Source organism: Coturnix japonica, chromosome 15, assembly GCF_001577835.2.
Source record: "Coturnix japonica isolate 7356 chromosome 15, Coturnix japonica 2.1, whole genome shotgun sequence".
In the NCBI taxonomy this organism is placed as follows: Eukaryota; Metazoa; Chordata; class Aves; order Galliformes; family Phasianidae; genus Coturnix; species Coturnix japonica.
In genome coordinates, this window is record NC_029530.1 from 11,316,808 (window position 1) to 11,331,449 (window position 14,642).

The following is a 14,642-nucleotide window of genomic DNA, read 5'->3' on the forward strand; positions in this document are numbered from 1 at the left end:
GTTCTGCGCAGCGGCGTGAGTCGGACCGCGCGGCAGCGGCCCTGAGCTTACACAATCGCGGCTGTTTACCTCCCTCTCGCTGCACCCAGCGGGCAGAGTCCCCGGGAGGCGCCGCGCGAGGTCGGAAGGCTCGGAGGTGGGAACACGCAGCTTCCCCGGCCCGGCCAACCTACAGCCACGCTGAGCGCGGTGCCCTGAGAGCGCACGGGCGGCGGGGGCTCTGCCGGTTGCCCCCCCCGGCCTTCCCCTTCCCGTGCCACAGAGGCGCTGTCACTTTAAGAGCGGGGGGTGGCGGTCCCTTTAAGGCGGGGGGGAAGTCAGCTGCCCGTGCACGGTGGCGGTGCCGCTGGACACGGTGGGTGCGGGGCGGAGGGTTCCCGGGCAGCCCCGGTGCCTGCGGGGTCCCGTCCTCATCGCTCCGTCGGGTCTGTTTCCCCGGGGTCCGGGGGTTTCCCCGCGATATTCCCGTGCTCAGCTCCGGGACCTGAGCGCAGCGGGGACGCGGCGACTCGGTCCGTCGCCAGGGCGCGTTCCCAGGCTGCCGCCCGTGGCCTCTTTTAATTCCGATTTCTGTTTGTATCTTTATTTTTAACGCTATTCCTGTTTTATATTCCTATTTTGCTCTCCCGTTTTTATTCCTATTCCTATCCCTGTTTTCTCTTTCCATTCGTATTTCCACTCCCTCTCTTAACCCCGTCTCTCCCCCCCGGCCATGGCTCCTACCCCCCGCGGGTAATAACCCCCCCCCATCCCGCACTCCGAGCTGTCCCGGAGCCGTGGGGTGCGATGCGGCCGCTGTGGGCGCTGAGCGTGGCCGGCGCGCTGAGCGTGGTCGGGGCGCTGGCGGGGCACGACGGGTCGCAGCCCGGGGCGGCTCTGGACGCGGGGACCCGCGCTGACGGCGTGGGACACGACCGGGGTTTGGACGTGAGTGGGGATACGAGGCGGCGGGGATGACGGGTCCCGACCTCTGCCGCCGCCCCACGGATGTGGGACGGAGGAGGAAACCGAGGCAGGGACGGAGGCGGCCGCGACCCCGTGGTGAACGCCGGCCGCCCGCCGGGGACGCGTCTGGGACACGCGTCTCTTCCCGCAGTGCCGGGAGGTGCGGAGGCGCAACAGCTCCGAGCGGTGCCGCTTCGTGCGCGGTACCCCGGACTGCCGCATGGACGGCGGGTTCCTCGACTACCTCGGCGGAGCGTTCTGCGCCTTCCCCGCCGCGCTGCTTCCGCTGTCCGTCAGCCTCTACGTGAGCGCGGGGCCGGGGGGAGGCGGGCGGCCCCTGCTGGGGGATGGCGGCCATGGGCGACGCGCCGTCTGTCCGCCCGCAGGCGCTGTGGCTGCTCTACCTGTTCGTCGTCCTCGCCGTGACAGCCGAGAAGTTGTGAGTGGTCCCGGGGACACGCGGAGCACAGAACGGCCCCGCGCTGCGGCCCCGCGTCCCCATCACCGCTCTGTGCTCTTCCAGCTTCTGCCCCAACCTGTCGGCCATCTCCACCAAACTGAAGCTGTCCCACAACGTGGCAGTATCCTCGGCCTTGTGTGGATGGGGGCACAGGGTTACAGGGTGATGGGGGGGGAAAGGGTCGCAGGGACCCGGCTCGGTGGGGTTCTCCTTGACGCCCACCCTCCATGGTGTCACCTTCCTGGCCTTTGGCAATGGGGCGCCGGATGTCTTCAGTGCTGTGGTGGCCTTCTCTGACCCGCGAACAGCCGGGCTGGCGGTCGGGGCTGTCTTTGGTAAGAGCTGTGCTGGTTGGGGGGGCGAGGGGGCACAGGACCCCGCTGACTGGGCTGTGTCTGTTGGCAGGCGCTGGTATCTTTGTGACCACAATGGTGGCTGGCGGCATTGCCCTGGTGAAGCCGTTTGCAGCAGCCTCCAGGCCCTTCCTCCGGGACATCATCTTCTACATGGTGGCCATCTTCCTCACCTTCCTGGTCCTCTACTTTGGCCGCATCACGCTGGGGGAAGCTCTAGGTGAGCGCTGTGGAAGCCAGGGGAGGGTGGGGCAGCCCAGGGGTCCCTTGACCTCTCTGGCCCCACGGCAGGATACCTGGGGCTCTATGTCTTCTATGTCTTCACCGTGGTGGTGTGCACTTGGATTCACCACCGGCAGCGTGGGGATGGGTCATCCCACCCCGGGCCGTGGGAGCCAGGTAAGGAGCACTCTGCAGTGCTGGGGGGGATCCCTTGGCATACCCCCCCACACACTTTCTCCTTGCTGCCCCACAGCTGTACCAACAGATGCTGTGGAGCAGGAGTCCTCGAGCGCCGACTGCGGAGACTATGGTAGGGTGTGCTGTGGGGCTGTCTCCAGTAGTGGATCAAACTGGGGAAGTCTTGCAGAGCACAGCCCTGTGGCCCCACACAGGTGAGGAGTATCGGCCCCTGCTGCCCTACCATGAGACCTCGCTGCACATCCTCAGCTCTGCCCTCAACCCCCTGGACAAGCATAAGTGGAGGAGGAAGCCCTGGTACTGGCGGCTCTTCAAGGTGCTCAAGGTGAGCAGGTGGGGCTGGGAGAAATGCACTGTGCTGGGGGATGTGTCACTTATGAGCCCCCTCCTCCCCAGGTCCCTGTGGAGCTGGTGCTGCTGCTCACTGTGCCTGTGGTGGACCCCGACAGAAACGACCTGAACTGGAAGAGACCTCTCAACTGCCTGCACATCATCACTGGGCCCCTGCTCTGTGTCCTCACCCTCAAGTCAGGAGCCTGTAAGAGTCTATGGTACCCTCACAGCCCCTGAGGGGGGGCCAAGACTGGGCTGGCCCCAATGCCTCACGCTGGAGGCCTGGCTTGCAGTGGGGTGGCGTCATCCTCTCCATCCCCCTTAAGATCTTCTGGCAGGGTGGGGGGCTCCATTGTGCTACTGCAGCCACAGCCCTGCACTGAGTTCGTTGAGGCCCCTCTGTCTGGGTCTCAGGGGAGCACTGGCTTCAGGGTTCAGGGCTTGGTGCTGTGCCCCCAGTCTGGTGGGGTCCTGCCCAGCCTGTGTGGCCATGCAGTTTCCCTCTCTCTCTTCATGACACAGATGGGCTGTACCAGATCCAGGGTGTCTTCCCAGTCTGGGCACTGGTTGCACTGATTGGCTCCGTCCTGGCCATCATCGTCTTTGTGACCACATGCAATGAAGAGCCACCCAAATACCACTGCGTAAGGTGCCCCTGGTCCTGAGCACCATGTGGGCAAGGACTGTGCCTCCATTGCCCCAAGAGAGTGCAGCCAGGGCCCAGCTCACCTGGTCCCGGCAGGTATTTGCCTTCCTTGGGTTCCTGTCCAGTGCTTTGTGGATCAATGCAGCAGCCACGGAGGTGGTGAACATCCTGCAGACCTTGGGCATCATCTTCGAGCTGAGCAACACTGTGCTGGGCCTGACCCTACTGGCCTGGGGCAACAGCATTGGAGGTAATGGCCCTGTGTTATCTGTCTTGGGGCATGCTGTACCTCAGTGGGGTGCAGGTGGCCCCCAGCACTTGCTGTTCTTGTCCTGCAGACACCTTCTCCGATCTCACCATGGCACGGCAGGGCTACCCCCGCATGGCCTTCTCTGCCTGCTTTGGGGGCATCATCTTCAGTATCCTTTAGGTTGCTGGGGGTAGGGTGCTACTTGGGCCTGCATCTAGGGGACTTGAACTGCACAGGATCCATCCTGGAATCTACCACACGGAGGGAGGGGAAGAGGCTGTGCCACCCCAGGGAGCCCCAGGCCATGCCAAAGCCACCTGTCCTTGAGTACTCTGAACTTTGATGGTCTTACCCAGGCTGGGAGGGAGGGATGGTGCTGTTCCTACCCTAAGGGCTCGGGGTGATGCTGTGCTGTTTCTTCATCCTGAACTAGCCTCAGATATTCTGGTAGGCATGGGGCTGGGCTGCCTGCTGCAGATGACCAGCAGCCAGACAGTGGTGAAGGTAAAGCTGCTGGCTGCAGTGCAGTCGGGCTGGCACTGCCAGGATCCCTTTGTCACTCGGTGTCCCTCTGTCTCTCCATCAGCTGGAGCCTGACAGTCTCCTGGTGTGGATCTTGGCTGGGGCCCTGGGACTGAGCCTGGTGTTTTCCTTTGTGGCGGTGCCAGCACAGTGCTTCCAGCTGGGCAAGGCATACGGCACCTGCCTCATCCTCTACTACTTGGCCTTTCTCTGTGTGGCTCTGCTCACCGAATTCCGGGTGATCCACCTGGCTGCCACCTGAGTGCTGCAGAGCCACGTCCTTGCCCTCCTGCAGCCTGCGGGGCCACACATTTGCTCTCTGGAGAAAGAACTGATTGTGTTTTGGGAAAGGAAGAGGATTTGTTAAGCACTAGCCATCTCCTCGCTCCACTCTGTTGAACTTCATTTAACTTGGGGTGTCTCCAAACAAGGATGAGGACAAAGGTTTGGCTGCTGCCCCAGAGCATAGGAATGGAGCAGCCACAGGGGAGCACATGCTGGGACACCCCTTCACCTCCCCATCTGGACTCCTCTGGGGCTGACTGCCACGTACTATGGAAAAATTGTTAAGTAAAGGCTTGAGTGCAACTTAGCAATATCTGTGTCCTGGTTTTCTGATGTTTGCTATTGGTATTCCACATCATGACATCATGTGGAGTAAAGAAGAACTACGTGTCCCAGAGGACCTCACGGTCAGAAAGGAAAATAACAGAAGCGATGCTCACTTTCTCACTGCCTGGCAGCGGGTGTGGGTGTGCTTCCATGCCATACACCTTCAATTTCAAAGTAGGTTTCTTGGACTTCGGAAAACTCTCTCTCTTATTTTACTTGATTTATTAGCCTCATTTCAGTTAGATTGTATTATATTTTGTTATCTTGTATTCAGATATTTAACTATTATAAGTTTTAACTCCTTAGATCTTTGCTGCTGCTGTTTGTTTCCTTGAGCCCAGCTGCCATCTCCCTACCCCTCTACCTTTTGGGGCCTACTGTTCCCCCCCCCCCGCCATCGCAGACATGGACTGATCTAGATAACTAGGTTTAGACACTGTAAAAACGGACAACCTGCAACTAAAAACTACACAGCCTCTGTGGGTGGTGCTTGCTGTGAGATGGTGTGTGTGCAGCCCTGGCTGGGCTGCAGGGAGGACCTGAGGCTGCTTGGGGTGAGGCAGAGGCCCTGCAGCACAGCCTGGGCCCACAGCTTCCTCTGGGGTCACTGCCTGCATGTTTCCCAACAGCAGTCACATGCAGCTGAAGTTGCTGGCACTGCAACACAGTGCACAGGTCAGCACAGGCTGTGGCCTCCAGCCCTGATGCAGGGATGCACTGCTGTGGGTAACCCCAGTGCTGCTCTGTGGGGGACAGAGGGCAGTTGCACAAGGAGCGCTCTGTTGCTGTCAGCTTTCAAGCTCCTGCTGCTCTTTCCTTCTAGACCCAGATCGTTCCTCCTTTCTCTGTCGGGATAAATGCTTTCACAAGAATTCAGATGCTGTTTGCTGGCTGCTATTGGCTCTGCCCTGGATTCACCACAGCCAGCCCCAGCTTCCAACAACAACCACACAGCACCAAACACCAAGGAGAAAGAGCAACAGCAGCTGCAGCCCCTCCTACCCCTTGGGGATAGTTATAAAAACAAAATATAAGTTTGAAAGTATTATGGTAATATAGAGAGGAATACTGGCAGGGGGACAGAAAGAAGCTGGGCTGTGAGCCAGCAAGGGCCAGGAGCAAGAATTCATGCATGTGGCAAGTGCTCCTGCAAGGGGCTGGCACAGTTCATCTCCAAAGGATGTGGCAATCTGTAAACTGAAACCAAGCCCTGCTTCCGAAAGAGCAGGCAGGAGAAAAGCAAGCTGTTGTCTCTACAAAGCTGAGAATGCAATGCTTTTTATTAGTGTGCTTGAAAAATAGAACATTTTACAGACACGTCCATAAAATTATCTTTATAAACAAAAGACCAGCATACAAAATCCTCCGTGTTCCTCCCTCATTCCCTACAAAATGATTGTCATTAGTCTGTGGGTAAGGTAGGGAGGAAGAGTAAATAGTAGGGGAGGCCCCATACTCAAACTTCTTTTCCTTCAAGGTTCGTTTCAGAAGTACTTTCATACCACCTGCAGAACCCAGAAGGAAAACAAAGCTGTCCTGAGGCACCCAGGGAGTGTGGCTGTTCAGAGATGATAAGCACAGATCACACTGCCTGCCACTGAAAATCTCATCATTTTCCAGAAAATGCTCTCTGTGCAACATGTAGGGTCAGTCCTGTCCCTCTGTCTTTGTGCCATGTACTGGTACTACTTAGAAAAAAAACCAACAGGTATGTGGGATTGTGTGCCCATTCCCTACATCCCACTGCCTGATTCACCCAGAGGAAGGGGAAAGCCTCCCATCCCTGCCAGATGTAATCTGAACCTGAGAAAAGACCAAACAGCGAGAGAACCTCCATGTTGACATTGTTCACTCTCAGCACTTTCTGTGGTGACAGTATAAGAAAAGAAGTCAGAGACGGACTGTCACCACTTTGCAGTAATGAAACACAAGAGATGAAGCGACCTGCCATAATCCCAGAATTAACATGTCAGAGTTGGCAAAGGAGCTCCTTCCCCCCTCCTTCCTTCTCTGCCAGCTACCAGGTCTGCCAGACACTGAAAAGCAGACAGGTGAGAAGAATCATTGTCCTTCACAGTTCTGCATCCAGAATTCAAGGGAATAGTAAAGACCTTCAGCAGATGACCATCCTAAGGTCTGACCCAGTCAGCATTTGCCAGCTCAAGGAACAGTTCTCTACATTCAAAAGGGACCGTTTCTTTTGTTTGTTTAAATTGTAAGCACATAGCCTCAGTGCATTTCCTGCTGTTAATGGATTACACATCCCTTTCCCTTGGGTCTGTTACTGCTAAGACAAACAGCTGGCTTGAGCTTGGGAAGCAGCTCAGATGGAAAAGGTCTCCATTTGTATCCAAGAAGGTCACTCTGTGCTGAACACAGACATCGTGCTCAGTCTGGTTGTAGCAGAGTCCACTTGTTGTTTTTTTTTTGCTGCTTAGTGGAAGAGCATTTATCCCTAACACCAACCAGTACATGGAACAGATCTATATACATCATCTCAACATATACGCTGTGAAGTAATACTCTAGGTTATTGCATAGAAGGCAGCTTGCACTACCCAGGCCTAGATGATGGTCTGGGAACGTTGTCGGAGGCTCAGGGGCTTCAGAGAGCTCTGGGAAGCAGATGCAGACTCTTGAAACGGTGTCTGGGGTTCCCCTTTCCTGGAATGTTCCTCATACCATTCCTGTGACAGAAGATCAGAACAGATCAGTCTCTGCACCAAAATTGCCACATGGTCACCAGCAGGACCCCAGTCTGTGTGTGCTCAGAGGGGCTTTTTCCAAGGCCCTGTTTATGGCCCAGTCTCACAGCACAGCCATGAAGGGTGCACTCACATATCAGCATTCACAGCCTGGGCAAGAAGGAGCAGCTGTGGCTCAGCTACAGCTGGCTGCGCTGTCAGGCCTGACAAACCAGAGCAAGGAAACATCACACTCAGATGTCGCCCAGTGCCCAGGGACTGTCATACTGACATCACAGTTATGATGTCTGCAGCTTACAAAGTTGCACCCAGAGACAACAAAGACATTACATCCCTGTATCAGAGACCAAGCACAACAAGCAGGGAGCTTCACTGCAGATTACCATCCAGCTCCACAACAATTAACGTGCTTATTTTTGTTACCATGACTGAAGACTCATCCACAAGCTGCTAGGGGACAAAGGAAAGATTCAAACGGTTATGAGATTAATGCCTTCATTGATAATCATTATACTAGTCCATGACCTTTCAACAGTAACTAAATTCATGGCATAAGGTTCCTAGCCTCAAAGAACACTTAACAGCAATGCCTTAAACTATCCAGAGAATCAGCTAATTTAAATGTTTCCCATCCTCATTTGCCTGCTACTCTGAAGGAACAACTGGCACTTGCAGTGCACTTGGTTTCTGTTGGACAGTCACACCCAAGCTCAAACACAATCACATTCCAGAGCCTAAATAAATTAGCATCATGCAGCCAAGTCCCTGGAACACTGTGCATGTGCTCTTAGCCAGCAACCACTGCCCACCTTCATGAGTGTGGGTAAGCTTGGCAAGCTGAGCATGTACGTGCAGCCAGCACTGTTACTGCCACTGCTGATGCATGTTATCAACACAGCTGAGCTCCTGAACCCACTAAGGAGGCTCTGACATGCTTAAGAAAGTCCCCGAACACCAGCACTGATGAATCTAAAGCACAGTTCATGTACTGCCTGCTCCTTTCACAGAGCTGCCTGCATCTCAGAGGGAGAATGCCTCCTGCATTTAAAAACATTAGTTTGTTATTCTAGGCAACATGAAGTGTTCTGTTAATGACAGAGGCTTGTTGGTATTTCCAACTCACACCTACATACCTGGATCTCCTCCTCATACATCTTCATACTTAAGTCACTCTTGGTCCTCGATCTGCGTCCCAGAAACAGCATTGACACTTGCTAAGGAGTTGCAGGGAAGGAGGAGATGAACACAAAGATGGCATTCATCAGTCACTGAGCAGCTCACAGGAGAAGTGCTAGAGCTTCAGGCACCCTTCAGGGACCCTTCAGGCAGATGCCTGTCACCCACTGGAGCGCTTAGGCTGTTCCAGGCTCTTCTCATTGCCAGAAGACAATGCTATTTCAGAGCACACATCACCTGACTAAATGCAGGCATCTGCTCCAGGCTGAGATGTATTTCACTGCAGGGATCCCTGCAGGCTACAAAGTGCTGCAGGACACCAGCTCAAACGGACACAGGGGCACTCAGTTTTGTCAGAGGAACATACCACCTGAAACAAGGCTCAAACCCAACCTTCCAAAGGAAGATTTCAGCTTAGAACAATTTCAGGTCTCATCTGCTTAGCACATACCACTTACTCCACAGGCCTAGACATTTTATATAAGCAGAGGGCTGAGTTATGAATTACTCTCTGCTTATGAGTCATCTGACCAGGACTGAGAACCAAAGGAACTCCAGACCATCATTCTGTACTCCACTGCAAGTCTGAAGACACCATCGCTTGGTTAACTGACTTGAAATCTGTTTCTAAGTAGCATTATTATCACAATTCTGTGTGAACAAGAACTCAACTTTTAACTACCAACCCAGCCAACCAGGTCAGCTCAGCTTTCCAATTGTCCATCCTGCCCCAGAAAAAAAATTATTCAGAGGACAGAAAGCTGGTGTTTGGAATCAATATGAATGCACTGTTGCATTATGCTTCAGGACTGTCTGGGCCTAAGTGTATGATGGCGCAGAAAGAGAGGTGGGAGGATAAGAATGGCTTTTCTAGAGAAAGATAAATATTCTCTTTCCAGCCAGTACTGGGCCAGGACAGCTCTATGTGAAGTCTGCAGGCTGTAATCAGTCTTTGTCAAGGCTACAGAGGACATTCAGTTGCTGCTTTTCCAGAGCAGCACAACTTTGTGCCAGTTCCACACAGTTCCTCTTTACAACTCAGCTCTAAACATGACAAAAATGCATATGGATTTCCTCTGGAAGACAGCAAAAAGGTACCTGCAGGCCTGGTGTGCCTTCCTCCCTTCAAGTCAAGAACCTATATTATGGGTTTCCTCTTACCCCATGTTTATCCATCTGCAAAACAATCTTCTGCAGCTGAGAAATTTCGGTGGCAGCTGAACTCTGCTTGTACAGCTCGATTATCCCAATCACTTCCTCCCTGGAGATCTCCTTCTCCAGCACAATGCCATTGTCTTCTGGACAGGCAAGAAAAAGAAACAGAAAGAGAAGTCAGCATGATGAATTCTGCTTCCATAACCCTGGAAGGCAAAGCAAGCAGGTCTAAGTTGGATGTCAGTCACAGTCTACATCTACTTTTTTGACTGGAACACATACGTCTTTGTTCCCCAACAAGAGAAGGATGAAGAAAATTAGCGTGTAGGGTCAGCAAGCATGTCTCAGCTCTTAAGATACCAAGGAGCATGATATGTTAAAGCCTTGTAGCTTTTTGCTACCTGTAAGCTAACTAGCAAAACAAACAATCAAGCACTAATTGCTGACTTTTGACCTTCAGCTGCCCAACACAGTTTGAGAAATAAATGTTAACTAATGCCTTTCACTGCACCCTTCAAACTGGGAACCTGAAGGGTCAGGATGAGGAATGTTTTTTTAACTAATAATGCCTGGTTTCTACTGACATGATGCCATACGTCTGGATCTTCTAGCACCTAAGAAAGATTGGATGAGCTAATCACAGCTATTCCTCTGACTGCAGCCTTCACTGCATCTTCCTGCAAGGAAGATTCTCTGGCATTGAATGTATTGAAGTATAGCTTCTCTGCAGAAAATTGTAAAGAATTAAGATTAGTTTACACAAAGTTTGAATAGAAAAGTCTGGGTGTAAATCACCTAGGAATAGCAGGGAAGGCCTTCAAGAAATTAATACGTTGATGGTATCTAAATTAGCAGGCCTTGAAGCTACAGATGCACAGCTCAGGAGACAAAGGACAGTGAGGAAGTGACAACTGACAGAGGTGTGACAGGATGGAGAGACCAGTCACAGTCTGTTCTTAAAAGGTACATCCAAACCCAGCATATGGTCACCAGTCTAAGTACAACTGGGAGACAGAGAGGACTAGATAGGCAGTGTTCCTTGCTGTGCATGTTGGGCAGGGAGAAATGATGGGCAGAACAGAAAGGTCAGATAGAAATACCATACAAAAATATAAGAATGAGCTTAGGAATTCAGGCTTTGAAAAAAATAAAAATAAAAAAAAATCTGGTCTTTACTAGTCCTCCAGACATAACCATAGAATCACAGAATGGTTTGGGCTGGAAGGGACTTCAAAAATCATGAAGCTCCAAACCCCCTGCCACATGCAGGTCCACCAATCTGCTTATTTAATACTAGATCAGGCTGCCCAGGGCCCCATCCAACTTGGCCTTGAACACCTCCACAAACCTCTGGGCAGCCTGTGCCAGCACCTCACCACTCCCTTGGTAAAGGACTTAAGACAAGACACCAGAGAGAAGATGCAATGTCAGCCAGTCCTCAGTTCTAACCTTCTGAATCTTGGTTCTTCCGAGTGTAGTTCATGCGGAAGACAAAAGCCTCCAGAATAAATGCCACAATGATTGTCATCACCACCTGGGAGAGGACATGAACAGAAGAGATCAGGAGGCTGCTGCTGGGGGATTCTTGCAGTCCAATTTAACAACAGAAAGCTGAGTATTTTGGCCTGTGCTTCATCTCCCGGTGCTCCAAGATGCACATATCCCAATTCACACATCTGCCTGAAAGTCAACCAGTGACAGTCAACCACAAAGGGGCCAGAAAAAGGCTGTGCTGCCCTAGTCTTTACCCCAGGCCCAGATTTATGCAGCACCAACTTTGTCAGTGCTTATAAGTGTAACTTCCTGTAACTGATGTGGGCTTGCACCTTCTTCTGGAAGACATTATGCATAGGAACAAAGCTGTGCTCATTTAGGGATGGGAGCTCCCTCTGCAACACAGCAAAAGCAGTTTCCCCTCACCATCTCCCCAGTTTGATACAGGAAGCATCTTCAGAAACTTACCATGGTCACAATATAGAAGATCATGAAATAGAGGCGGCTCCAGTGAGTGGTTTCAGATGTCACCCCTTCCTTGAGAAGAAAGGAAAAAAGTCACCAGTACACATAAGAAGGGAGAACTAGTTGTTAACTGCTTGCTAACAGAAGTAAGGCAGCATAAATATTGTCTGTCTGTCTCATACTCATGGCTCCATAGCTAACCACAGAGACTGCCTGCACAATGCTCAGTGCCCCAAATGGGTCTTACAGGTAATCTGTCTCTAAAGGCAAAATGAGATGATCCTCTATGCAAACACACTAAACACTTTAAGGCCTGTGGTTGTATGAACCACTGCTACTATGAGAACACAACCTGGACAGCAGGGTGATACACTGGAATATAGCATGACTTCACTTGTCCAGATTGCAAAATTTAGCCTGAGGGCTGGTCAAGTTCAACAAGAAAACATGTCAGGTGGCATGTAAAATATCACTAAAGGATTAACAATCACATGACCACAGCAAGCGACAGTGTTGGGACTAATCCCGCCCATCTCCAAATGCAAGGGGAGAAAGCAGTGGTTGCACAAAAGATCAAGCTCAACTGGCAAGAGACTGTGCTGTTTGTAGCTAAGGGTTACTTACCATGATTATGTACCAATCATTGACGACTGTCAACTCAAACAGTGTAACTGCATACAAGTAAGAGAAAAATAAAGACAATTGCTTTATCCAACCTGACCTACTTTAGAAAGATTTCTTAATAAGGTACTTGACAGGGAAGACTGAAGCAAGATACCAAGTTTCAACACAGCCAGCAATTCCAGATACAGAATGCAGACCCTCATCACTGCAGTTTGTCATCTTCCCACTGATGACAAAAGGGAGCAGACACAAAGAAACAGAACATGGCTTAATCAGTATTTCTTCAGAGTCAGAAACAGACCTGACCCTTTCCCAATAAAGTACGGAGAGCTCTGAAATTGCCAGGAGATAAGTATTTCTGCTCACACATTAAGAACAATTGTTAAGAGTAATCACCATATTCAAATTATTCCTTATCGGCGGGTTTAAATAAATATACTAGCATTACTGCTAGCTCTGCAGATGCAGTGCGCTGAAGCCCTCCTTACACATTTTTGGAAATGTGGTCTGCTCACCAGTCAGCACAGATATGCTTGCTTCAGCACTGGCTTTTAAGAGTTGTGTCTTGATTTTGTTGCAAAGCAAGCGGGCTATTACTCAGCTGATATTGTCCCAAAGAGAAGGATGTTATCTGAGGTGTGCTAGGACAACTCTTAAAGAGTCTCAGGTCTACATGAGCATTGCAGTGATGCTATCTAGCTCTGCAGGAACACAGATGCAGTACAGAACAATCTTTGCTAGCGAAAAACTGTCCTTACCAAAGCTGTTCAAAATGTTGTCAAAGTTGTTGAGATAGTAATAGCCTTCTTCCACAACTGTCTTGTTGCCAACTGTCTGGTTCACCCAGCGGTACGAATCTGCAACTGTGCTTGTGCTGGTTGAAGAAACCATGACAAAGAATGAGAAGAGAGCTGCAGTTTCTTAGGGTTACAAAAAACAGAAACACTTGGAATCTGCCACCCAGCTTCTACCTCTTGGCTAACACTTATTTCTCTAAGAAAAAGCCCTCAGAGCTTAGCACAAGCCCAGAGAGTCTTTCTAGTCATTCAGCAAACATGAGACCAGAGAACCCAGTTGTCTCATGTGGCAGAGCAGCCCTAGTGTAACCAGAAATGAAAGTCTCAACTTTGCTCTAGAGCAGAAATTAAAAGTGTTCCTAGCTACAATACCAGAAAGAAGTTCTCCCAGTACATCTACATGAGAAGTAATACACATCTCATTAAAACCAGTCAAATCTTTCCTTTCCAAAAGCAGTGTAGAAGAGAAGTGAAGCAAGTCATGTAGATTTTCCCAGAACACTGCCTTAGCAACAAAGCCCCACCCAGACACATCTTCTGGCCCTTTCCCCCCAGAAAGACAGAGCTGCCAGAGGCGCTACTACTAACTAACTAAGCACCAAACACACTGCAGACAGGGATGGATTTGCAGCACTCACTTGCAGCAGTTCGGGTAGACCACACCAGCAAAGAATTCCATGCCAACAATGGCAAAGCAATAGTAGAAGATCAGCAGGGTTAAACCTAAGCTGCAGGCAAAAACCACAAAAACTGTAATACTGAGAGGTTACTAAAGTAGGGAAAATACAAAGTCACAGGCTGGTTGCTGTGGAAGGAATTCCCAAGGGATAGGAAGCAGCACTGAAAACCCACACACCACCCTCTTTGCCAGCATCACTCTGCTGTTCTTTGTGTGTTCATTTAAAAGGTCTTTTCAAGGAGTTTTCACTCACTCAAGGCAGAAATGTTCTAAAAAAATTATAGAACAATCTGGATTTCCTCCCAGTCTGTATTTTTTCTGCTAGAAAAACTGTGGAGGAACTTTAATTAAAAACCAACACACTGGTTCTGCCCTCTCCACATTCTCAAAAGCTGGGACAGTTCCAAGAACAACACTCTCTACCTAAAATGCTCTACCCAGATCTGCTCAAAGACAATAACATGCAATGATGCCCCACACAAACACCAAGCTCCTTCTCTGCCCCACAGTTTCACAGTAATGCTCTAAAGTGTATGAAGGACAAGGAAACACCTGTGACTGAATGTATTCGTGCCAATACTCGTCACAAATGGGACTCCCTCTAATCAAATTCAGGGGGTAGAAAAGTTAAACATCAACTCTTACTTATCCTTATAGAAGCAGGAGGTGTCCCGGAAGAACTTCCCATCACAAATTGCTCAAAAACAAAAACAAAAACAAAAAAAAAAAGGGGGACCACAGCCCAAGCCAATAAACGTAACCCCCCTTTCTCCATTCAAAGAGAGTGAATCCATACCTGGCCATCCTAGGAAACAGCTCAAACATAGTGTCCAGGACATTCCTGTAGCGTTTCTTCAATTTAAAGAGTCTGAAAGGAGAAGCCAAAGCTTACATATGCACTGCAACTTCTCTGGAGCTGGTGGGAATATTAAAAAGAATATCACAGCTCTCCGAACCTCCCAGGTGAACAACGAGATAAGGTTTTCTGACACCAAATTAACAGGATC

General features: G+C 50.7%; 2 protein-coding genes across 9 annotated transcripts in view; one reads left to right on the forward strand and one right to left on the reverse strand.

The window, feature by feature from the left end:
* The first annotated feature begins 51 nt into the window (after window positions 1-51).
* On the forward strand, window positions 52-4,521 carry SLC8B1 (solute carrier family 8 member B1). Of its 2 annotated transcripts, XM_015878168.2 has the most exons (15): window positions 52-927; window positions 1,097-1,249; window positions 1,332-1,384; window positions 1,469-1,526; window positions 1,635-1,740; window positions 1,811-1,978; window positions 2,050-2,157; window positions 2,234-2,290; window positions 2,373-2,503; window positions 2,575-2,716; window positions 3,034-3,155; window positions 3,254-3,407; window positions 3,496-3,576; window positions 3,847-3,911; window positions 3,994-4,521. In XM_015878168.2, the coding sequence occupies exons 1-15, from the start codon at window positions 787-789 to the stop codon at window positions 4,189-4,191; spliced, it is 1,737 nt and encodes a 578-aa protein (XP_015733654.1). In that variant the 5' UTR covers window positions 52-786; the 3' UTR covers window positions 4,192-4,521. The 2 variants fall into 2 exon arrangements, with proteins under 2 accessions (XP_015733654.1, XP_015733655.1); XM_015878169.2 differs by lacking the exon at window positions 2,050-2,157.
* A 1,267-nt stretch (window positions 4,522-5,788) lies between these two features.
* TPCN1 (two pore segment channel 1) overlaps window positions 5,789-14,642 on the reverse strand; it is a 49,915-nt gene continuing 41,061 nt past the window's right edge. For 3 of the 7 annotated variants that reach the window (XM_032447960.1, XM_015878160.2, XM_015878158.2), the window contains 9 exons: window positions 14,432-14,503; window positions 13,595-13,684; window positions 12,918-13,033; window positions 12,160-12,206; window positions 11,539-11,607; window positions 11,026-11,110; window positions 9,583-9,719; window positions 8,379-8,459; window positions 5,789-7,227 (listed from right to left, as the gene is read on the reverse strand). In XM_032447960.1, coding sequence (XP_032303851.1) covers window positions 7,105-7,227; window positions 8,379-8,459; window positions 9,583-9,719; window positions 11,026-11,110; window positions 11,539-11,607; window positions 12,160-12,206; window positions 12,918-13,033; window positions 13,595-13,684; window positions 14,432-14,503 — 820 coding nt within the window. In that variant the 3' untranslated portion in view covers window positions 5,789-7,104. The other 4 variants (XM_015878159.2, XR_001558546.2, XM_015878161.2 and 1 more) reach the window with 4 other exon arrangements.

Coding starts and splice junctions, on each gene's coding strand:
- SLC8B1 (XM_015878168.2), top strand. CDS start 787: ATGCGGCCGCTGTGGGCGCTGAGCGTGGCCGGCGCGCTGAGCGTGGTC. Junction 928..1,096: donor GACACGACCGGGGTTTGGAC/GTGAGTGGGGAT, acceptor CTCTTCCCGCAG/TGCCGGGAGGTGCGGAGGCG. Junction 3,912..3,993: donor GCAGCCAGACAGTGGTGAAG/GTAAAGCTGCTG, acceptor TCTCTCCATCAG/CTGGAGCCTGACAGTCTCCT.